The sequence below is a fragment of the Carcharhinus amblyrhynchos genome, chromosome 14 (assembly GCF_965287045.1).
Source record: "Carcharhinus amblyrhynchos chromosome 14, sCarAmb.v2.hapA, whole genome shotgun sequence".
Classification (NCBI taxonomy): Eukaryota; Metazoa; Chordata; class Chondrichthyes; order Carcharhiniformes; family Carcharhinidae; genus Carcharhinus; species Carcharhinus amblyrhynchos.
In genome coordinates this window covers 77,945,320-77,955,173 of record NC_137337.1, presented here as the reverse complement: position 1 = coordinate 77,955,173, position 9,854 = coordinate 77,945,320, and the positions used below count along the sequence as shown (strand labels likewise).

The 9,854-nt window shown below is 46.8% G+C and overlaps 1 protein-coding gene across 3 annotated transcripts in view; it reads left to right on the top strand.

Moving 5' to 3' along the window:
• The first annotated feature begins 434 nt into the window (after positions 1-434).
• Positions 435-9,854, top strand: part of cdin1 (CDAN1 interacting nuclease 1) — a 134,366-nt gene continuing 124,946 nt past the window's right edge. The window contains exon 1 of one of the 3 annotated variants that reach the window (XM_080203159.1): positions 435-631. In XM_080203159.1, coding sequence (XP_080059285.1) covers positions 531-631 — 101 coding nt within the window. In that variant the 5' untranslated portion in view covers positions 435-530. Of the gene's footprint in view, positions 632-3,254; positions 3,482-9,854 lie in introns of those variants that run through there. The other 2 variants (XM_080203161.1, XM_080203160.1) reach the window with 2 other exon arrangements.

Sequence of the window (9,854 nt, the reverse complement as noted above, 5' to 3'; positions counted from 1 at the left end):
CTCTCTATCCCAGTCTCTCTCTCTCTCTATCCCAGTCACTCTCTCTCTCTATCCCAGTCTCTCTCTCTCTCTATCCCAGTCTCTCTCTATCCCAGTCTCTCTCTCGCTCTCTATCCCAGTCTCTCTCTCTCTCTCTATCCCAGTCTCTCTCTCTATCCCAGTCTCTCTCTCTCTCTCTCTCTATCCCAGTCTCTCTCTATCCCAGTCTCTCTCTCGCTCTCTATCCCAGTCTCTCTCTCTCTCTCTCTATCCCAGTCTCTCTCTCTCTCTCTATCCCAGTCTCTCTCTCTCTCTCTCTATCCCAGTCTCTCTCTCTCTCTCTATCCCAGTCTCTCTCTCTCTATCCCAGTCTCTCTCTCTCTCTCTCTATCCCAGTCTCTCTCTCTCTCTCTCTATCCCAGTCTCTTTGACCAATCAGAGCTCCTCTCTCTCCGGGTGGACGGCGCGGCAGCCAATCAGCGCCGTTGTTGCTGTTGCTGGGGAAGGCCTCAGGCCTCGGGCTCGAGTTGCTGTTTCTCCCCGGGGTCGCGATGGGGCTGAACCGGGCCCAGTACGCCCAGATCAGCCGGTACGTGGAGAAGCTGAGGCCCAACAGAGAGGCCCTGAGAGATCTGAGGAAGCAATTCCCCAGGTAAGAGATAGAGAGAGTGTGATAGAGAGAGACTAGGATAGAGAGAGAGAGAGAGACTGGGATAGAGAGAGAGAGAGACTGGGATAGAGAGAGAGAGAGAGACTGGGATAGAGAGAGAGAGAGAGAGAGACTGGGATAGAGAGAGAGAGAGACTGGGATAGAGAGAGAGAGAGACTGGGATAGAGAGAGAGAGAGACTGGGATAGAGAGAGAGAGAGAGAGACTGGGATAGAGAGAGAGAGAGAGACTGGGATAGAGAGAGAGAGAGACTGGGATAGAGAGAGAGAGAGAGATTGGGATAGAGAGAGCGAGAGAGAGACTGGGATAGAGAGAGAGAGAGACTGGGATAGAGAGAGAGAGAGAGACTGGGATAGAGAGAGACTGGGATAGAGAGAGAGAGAGAGACTGGGATAGAGAGAGAGAGAGACTGGGATAGAGAGAGAGAGACTGGGATAGAGAGAGAGAGAGAGATTGGGATAGAGAGAGCGAGAGAGAGACTGGGATAGAGAGAGAGAGAGACTGGGATAGAGAGAGAGAGAGAGACTGGGATAGAGAGAGACTGGGATAGAGAGAGAGAGAGAGACTGGGATAGAGAGAGAGAGAGACTGGGATAGAGAGAGAGAGAGAGAGACTGGGATAGAGAGAGAGAGACTGGGATAGAGAGAGAGAGAGAGAGACTGGGATAGAGAGAGAGATTGGGATAGAGAGAGCGAGAGAGAGACTGGGATAGAGAGAGAGAGAGACTGGGATAGAGAGAGTGAGAGAGAGACTGGGATAGAGAGAGAGAGAGAGACTGGGATAGAGAGAGAGAGAGAGACTGGGATAGAGAGAGAGAGAGAGACTGGGATAGAGAGAGAGAGAGACTGGGATAGAGAGAGAGACTGGGATAGAGAGAGAGAGAGACTGGGATAGAGAGAGAGACTGGGATAGAGAGAGAGAGAGAGACTGGGATAGAGAGAGAGAGAGAGACTGGGATAGAGAGAGACTGGGATAGAGAGAGAGAGAGAGAGACTGGGATAGAGAGAGTGAGAGAGACTGGGATAGAGAGAGAGAGAGAGAGACTGGGATAGAGAGAGAGAGAGAGACTGGGATAGAGAGAGAGAGAGACTGGGATAGAGAGAGAGAGAGACTGGGATAGAGAGAGAGAGAGACTGGGATAGAGAGAGAGACTGGGATAGAGAGAGAGAGAGAGACTGGGATAGAGAGAGAGAGAGAGACTGGGATAGAGAGAGAGAGAGACTGGGATAGAGAGAGAGAGACTGGGATAGAGAGAGTGAGAGACTGGGATAGAGAGAGAGAGAGAGACTGGGATAGAGAGAGAGAGAGACTGGGATAGAGAGAGTGAGAGAGAGACTGGGATAGAGAGAGTGAGAGAGAGACTGGGATAGAGAGAGAGAGAGACTGGGATAGAGAGAGAGACTGGGATAGAGAGAGAGAGAGAGACTGGGATAGAGAGAGAGAGAGACTGGGATAGAGAGAGAGAGAGACTGGGATAGAGAGAGAGTCTGGGATAGAGAGAGAGAGAGAGACTGGGATAGAGAGAGAGAGAGAGACTGGGATAGAGAGAGAGAGAGACTGGGATAGAGAGAGAGAGACTGGGATAGAGAGAGAGAGAGAGACTGGGATAGAGAGAGAGAGAGAGACTGGGATAGAGAGAGAGAGACTGGGATAGAGAGAGAGAGAGAGACTGGGATAGAGAGAGAGACTGGGATAGAGAGAGAGAGAGACTGGGATAGAGAGAGAGAGAGAGACTGGGATAGAGAGAGAGAGAGAGAGACTGGGATAGAGAGAGAGAGAGACTGGGATAGAGAGAGAGAGAGAGACTGGGATAGAGAGAGAGAGAGAGACTGGGATAGAGAGAGAGAGAGACTGGGATAGAGAGAGAGAGAGACTGGGATAGAGAGAGAGAGACTGGGATAGAGAGAGAGAGAGAGACTGGGATAGAGAGAGAGAGACTGGGATAGAGAGAGAGAGAGAGAGACTGGGATAGAGAGAGAGAGAGAGACTGGGATAGAGAGAGAGAGAGAGACTGGGATAGAGAGAGAGAGGGAGACTGGGATAGAGAGAGAGAGGGAGACTGGGATAGAGAGAGAGTGAGAGAGACTGGGATAGAGAGAGAGAGAGAGACTGGGATAGAGAGAGAGAGAGACTGGGATAGAGAGAGAGAGAGACTGGGATAGAGAGAGAGAGAGACTGGGATAGAGAGAGAGAGACTGGGATAGAGAGAGAGAGAGAGACTGGGATAGAGAGAGAGAGAGAGACTGGGATAGAGAGAGAGAGAGAGACTGGGATAGAGAGAGAGAGAGACTGGGATAGAGAGAGAGAGAGAGACTGGGATAGAGAGAGAGAGAGACTGGGATAGAGAGAGAGAGACTGGGATAGAGAGAGAGAGACTGGGATAGAGAGAGAGAGAGAGACTGGGATAGAGAGAGAGAGAGAGACTGGGATAGAGAGAGAGAGACTGGGATAGAGAGAGACTGGGATATCGAGAGAGAGAGACTGGGATAGAGAGAGAGACTGGGATAGAGAGGGAGAGAAAGAGAGAGACTGGGATGTAGAAAGAGAGAGAGACTGGGAAAGAGAGAGAGAGACTGGGATAGAGAGAGAGAGAAATAGGGATATAGAGAGAGAAAGAGCCTGGGATAGTGAGAGAGAGTCTGCACTGAGAGAGAGAGAGAAACTGTGATAAAGAGAAAGAGACTGGGCTAGAGAGAAAGAGAGAAACTGGGATGGAGATAGAGAGAAACTGGGATGGAGAGAGAGAGACAGACTGGGATAGAGAGAACTCTGCAGTGATGTCCTGGAGCTGACATGGTTGACCAATGACCTTAACAGTCTTCCATTGTGATTGGTATGACCCTCATCAGGGAAACCTTTTCCTCCTGATTCCCAGTGACTCCAGATTTCTGATGGTTTCTTGATGCCACACTCTGTCAATTGCGCCCTACATAGTTACGCCCAAGGGCAGTTACTCTCAGCTCACCTTTGGAGGTCTGCTCTTCTGTCCCTGTTTGAACCAGAGTCAAGTGCTGAGTGGCCCTTGCGGAGTGCGAGCTGAGTGTTTGTGAGCAGGTTATCACGAAGCAAGTGCTGCTTGATGGCACTCCTCATGTCTTTACTGATGATTGAGAGTAGACTCATGGGGTGACTCGTGGTTGGCAAATTGGCCCAGTTCTGATGAAGAGTCATCTAGACTCAAAACATTGTCTCTACTGTCTCTCCACAGATGCGGTCAGATTTGCTGAGGTTTTCCAGTATTTTTCTGTTTTTGTTTCAGGGTCCAGGATCTGCAATATTTTGTGTTTATCTGGGAATTGTTTGGGTTGGATTTGCAATCATTTAGGCAAGTGGGGAATATTTCATCATACCCTGGTGGACAGGCTTTGGGAAGTCAGGAGGTGTTGGTTGCCAAAGATTGCAAGCCTCTGTCCAGCTTCTATAGTCACAACACGTGTATGGCTAGTCTAGTTGTGTTTCTGGTCAATGGTAACTTCCAGGACTTTGATAATGAGGATCCAGTGATGGTAATGCCATTGAATGTCATTGGCCTTGGTTAAATTCCCTCTTGTTGGAGATGGTTATTGCCTGGTACTTGCAGATGTTACTTGCTACTTGTCAGCCCAATCCTGCACATTGTTTAGGCTCTCTGCATTTGGCATGGACTACCTCAATATCTGCAGAGATGTGAATTGTGCTGAACATTGTGCAGTCATCAGCAAACATCCCCACTTCTGACCTTATGATGGAAGAAATGTTCTTGGTCAAATAGCTGAAGGTGGTTAAGCCCAGGACACTTCAAGCATACAATACAATAGTGGGTATCCTCAGTGAATATGAGTTTTGACCCCACAAGAACTGTCCAGTTGTCACTCCTACCAGTACTGTTATGGACAGATGCATCTGCGGCAGGCAGATTGGTGAGGACAATGTCAGATGTATTTTTCCTTCTTGGTTCCCTCACCACCTGTTGCAGACCCAGTTTAGCAGCTACGTTCTTTGGGATTCAGCCAGCCCGATTTATATTAGTGCGACTGAGCCACACTTGGTGATGGGCGTTGAAGTCCCTACCTTTGGAAATGTGGTGGGGCTGATGAGAAAATGATGGAGTATTTGGTGGAAGCACTGGAAAATGTAGGTATGACAGTCAGAAGACCAAAGAGCCAATTAATGATCTGTCAGTTTGAGCCTAGGGAAGAAGATCAAAGTGAAGATGTAACGGTTCTGGGTCTAGACTTGAAGAAAGTGAGTAGTTTGAAGTACATGAGGGTCAGTGGTAGCTAAAGATGAAAGTATGGAAATTAAGCATTGGATTAGCTCTGGTTGGAGTAATTGGAAGAAATGCAGCAGTGTGTTATGTGACAAAAATGTATCACTGAAACTGACGGATAGTTGTGAGACCAGCCTTGTTATACAGTGCAGAAACTGGGGCAACATCAAGGAGAGAGGAACAATAACTGGATACTAATGAGCTGCAGATGCTGAGCTGGATGTGCAAGGTAACAAAGAAGGACAATATAAGGAACCTGCACATTAAGGGGGATCATTGAAGATTGCAGGAGAATTGAAGAAAGCACTTGAGAAGAGATTGAAATGGTTATGGTCAGCTGTTGCAGAGGGAGAAGAAATGCGGTGAGGCAAATGAAGGAATTGGGATTTCCAGAAGAGGAGGAAGGCCAGCCGGAAAGGTATGACGATGAGAGACTTGGAAAGAGAAATGGGTGACTGACAGGAAGAGATGGAGAAGGGCAATAAACTAGCATTGTGGTGACCCCAAGTAAAATGGGAGCAGCTGAAAGCGAAGAAGATGAGGAATTCCTTCTCGAGGGTAGTTAGTCTTAGAATTTTTTTCCAAAGAGGGCAGTAGCAGTTGCATAATTGAACATTGGATTAGGTGGATTTCTGATCTACAATGGAATCATGAGTTGGGGCAAGGGGCGGTGGGTTTAGGAGAGTAGAATTATGACTACAATCTAATTAACCGTGGTCTTATTGATTGGTGTAGTCCCTTGATGGGCTGAATGGTCTACTTTTGCTTCTGTTTCTCTGATCTTATGATCGGCTCCATGATTACTGAACAGCTTTGGATCCCTTACTGATCAGTCCTTACTGTCAGAACAAATGCCTCTGGTATAAATGCACAATCTGATCAAATGCTTAGAATGAATTTATTTGTGAAAAGGACTGAAGAGAAATTTGGGATTTAGCAAGTATCACCCGGTATTAATACTTATAATAGCTGTTCACTTTAATTTAATTGTTTGTTGTAAAAATTCGTTACATACTTTGCAATAATTGTTTCAGCATTTTTATGCTAAATATTCACCCATCTGTTTTAATCTTCAATTCATTACATCAGCCGTCTGCACTGAGTTCAGGTTACATCACCAGTAGAGTGAAGCTGGCCCCCACATGGTTAATTTCTATTCTTTTGCTTCGGATCTATTGACATCCCATTCCCTTTGTGTGCATGTGTGTGGCATCTCACTGCCAATATTTCTTTATAAATTGCTTCTAAGCAAACTCCTCCCACTTCTAATTGATCCCTAATTCACTTTTTCCACTCAAGATGCTATGTAACATTGTTTGGACAGATATGGCGAGCTCAATGTGTGTCCCCTATAACGGTCTCCTGAAAAGATCATTTTCATTCAACTGTGATCACTGAATGACGGACAATGCAGCAGCTACTAACAGCTTGGGGGACAGCAGTTAGTAATTTTATAGGACTGCAGAGATTTGGACCCTCCTGATACTTAACCAGCCAATGTTTTAATTATTGTTTTTTAGCATATTACTAGATTTATTAAAAGCAGCTTGTAGAAATGTTGCATTCATTATTTCTGCAGAATTTCTCTAAGTGGCTGAATGTCAACCTAAAAAAATGTCTGTAACTTTGTGGTTTGATTCATTTCTAACTTGATTTTATGCCAAAATTGAGATTTCTCTACTGTTGATAACTGAAAAAGAAATTCAAAACTAATTGTTTATAGATATGAAAGTTATCCTACTTCCTATGTAAGTCGCATCCTTAGATTTTAGGGAAAGAACTGGCTGAAGAGGCACTAATTGCAAAATGTTTTTGTGATTTGTGTATATATTGTATTTTGGGGTTTGGGGTGCATGCTGCCCCTTTAAGAATGCAGGTAAGGTGACCCCTGGGCAATTAGCTCCTCCTGGTATGGGACCCTGTTTGGCAGTCTTAGACCTGACTGTGAATAAGTGCACGCCTTCAATAAAGAGATCCCAGTGTTCAAGTTATCAAGCCTACCTCATGATTCTTGATGCACCCATAATCCATAGGGGCATACATAATAATTGGCCAAGGGGCTGTTTCACAGCCTACATATTCTGCTGGCATCCCATTTTGGCAAAGGGGGAGGAGATCGAGCATCATTCTGGGACTTTGTAGTATGGCGCAGGAAAAGAACCACAGCATGGCAACCTCATGAATATCGGGTAGAGTGTTCTGACTGCCGCAACTTCATTTTAAACACTCCACCTGGGGCGGGGGAGTAGGACTTGCCTGGGAGCTGACCGAAAACATTGCTGGAAATGGGCACTGAGGGGACTGAGGCTGCTGGCGGCTATCAGCTATAGCGGGAGGAGGCTTTGGGCCTATACTCATGTAGAAGTGGGCTCTGAGGGTGCTCAGGATGCAGTCAACAGCGGGGAAGGAATCTAAAACTCAATCATCGAGGGAGTGGCTGTTGTGGGAGGCAGATGCCGAGGACTCTCGGGCAGTGGACGGCTGCTGGCGACAGCAGGAGGAAATTTCAGGCCTACACTTGGCGGGAAAAACTCCTGCTGGGAGAAAAACAAAATGACCATCAGCTTCAGGACCATAGGCCACTTGAGGAAGAGGCAAAGAGCTGGATACGTTATAGAGTGCTTCAGTGCTTATCTGGTGGCAGATAGTGTGGATGAGGACCTGGTAGTACCGATTTTCTTGAGTACCACAGAGAGCAAGACCTTTGCTGTTTCGAGGAGTTTGCTACAACCTGACAAACCAGATGAGAAGACTTGCCAAGAATCGTGTGATGTATTAAAAACTCATTTCACTCCAAAACCATTGACGATCGCAATGTATTTGCAATTCTACAAACGCAACCAACTCTAAGGGGAGTCCATTGCTCAATTTGTGGCAACTCTGAAAAGACTGGCTGAGCACTGCAAGTTTGGGAATGGACTTAAGGATGCTTTACAGGACCGGCTGTTTCATGGCTTCTGGCATGAAGCCAGTCAGCAGAAGTGATTGGCTGAAAAGAATATATAGTTTAAGTCTATGTTAGAGATAGCAATTTCCACGGAATTATTTGCCACGGAAGCGGCACAGTTGGGTATCAGTGCCTGGGTACACAAGGTAGCAGAAACCCTTCAGATTTCGGCTTTGCAACTGGCATGCCACCAGTGTGGCAGGACAGGCCACAGGAATCAAATTGCTGGACACGAGAGGCCCAATGTCGCAAGTGCAAGCAAGTTGGGTGTATTGCCAGGAATTGCCGGGTGCAACTAAGCCAGGGAGAAAAGCTCCAAATTGCCAGCAACGGAGAGAGTAGGGAGTCAGCCGGGTCTGCAACGGAAGCAGACAGTCAGAGAAACAAGAGTTCAGACTGAACATTCTGTCAGTATGGGGTGAATCTGATTGGTTCTGTGTTCTCCCTAAACTGCAGGGGAAAACAAGGAAAATGGATTTTTTAAATGGGGGCTGGAGTGTACTTGCTACCCGAACCAGTATACAGGGAGAAGTTAAAGGCCCTGTCATTAAAACCTGCAAAGATCACATTATGAATGTATACACAGCGTGTATGTGGTTCCTCTCGAGGATTACGTACTGCTGAAGGTATGGTTGAGGAACCAATGTGCAGAATTGTCACTATATGTGGTGAAAAGCGTGGTACTCTGTTTTATTTGGATGCTACGCTCCTGGCTACAGAAGTTGAAATGGAATTAGGTCATGGTAAGTGGGTTAGGGTTATTGGAAAAATATAAGGATATCTTTCAAGGAACCCTTGAAAAATTGAAGGATATCAAGGTTAAATTATGGCTGAAGCCAGAGGCTTCTCCAAGGAGCTTAAAAGGCAAGTCCAGTACCATATGCCATTAGGTCTAAGGTAGGGGCTGAATTGGAACGGCTGTTTGGGGCATTGGGTCCAGTGACCATTAGTGAATGGGCCACCCCAATTGTTCCACTCGTGAAATCAGATGGATCGGTGAGAATCTGTGGGGATTTTAAAGTGACAGTAAACCCAGACCTGTGCGTGGACCAAGACTCACTTCCTCTCATAGAAGACATAGTTAGGAGTCTGGCAGGAAAGAAATTCTCCAAAATGCACCTATTACAGGTCTGTTTTCAGATGGGGGGATGTGAATGGTTCACAACTGCTGCTAATGATAATCACACATGGGCTTTTTCCACTTTAAGTGGTTTCCCTTTGGCATTATGACAGTTCCAGCTGTGTTCCAGAGAGCCATGGGCCAAATCTTGAGTGGATTGTCAGGAATCCAGTATTGCTGGGACGATACCTTACAGATTCAACAGATTCAGGAGGAGCATTTAAAAAGCTGGAGAATATCTTCAAGATTGCAGGAGCACAACCTGTAAGTCAAGAGAGAGGAATGTGAGCTCTTCAAAGACTCCCTTGAATACCTGGGTCATGAAACTAATGGCAATGGGTTACACAAGGCGTATAAGAAGATGGAGGCCATCATGGCGAAAAACTGCAGCAGGCGAGGCTGCAGAGGGACCTCAGGGTCCTTGTGCATGAGTCGCAAAAACCCAGCCTGCAGGTGCAGCAGGTGGTCAGGAAGGCAAATGGGATGCTGGCCTTCATAGCGAGGGGGATTGAATATAAAAGTAGGGAGGTCTTGCTGCGGCTATATAGGGCATTGGTGAGGCCGCAGCTGGAGTACTGTGTGCAGTTTTGGGCGCCGTACTTACGCAAGGATATTTTGGCCTTGGAGGGAGTGCAGAGGAGGTTTACTAGGCTGATGCCGGAGTTGAGGGAGTTGAGCTATGAGGAGAGGCTGAATAAACTAGGCTTCTACTCGTTAGAGTTTAGAAGAATGAGGGGAGATCTCATTGAGACGTATAAGATGATGAATGGGATGGATAGGATAGAGGTGGAGAGACTCTTCCCGCTCAGAAAGGACAGTAGGACTAGGGGGCACAGCCTCAAGATAAAGGGGGGGCGGTTTAGAATGGAGTTGAGGAAGAACTTCTTCAC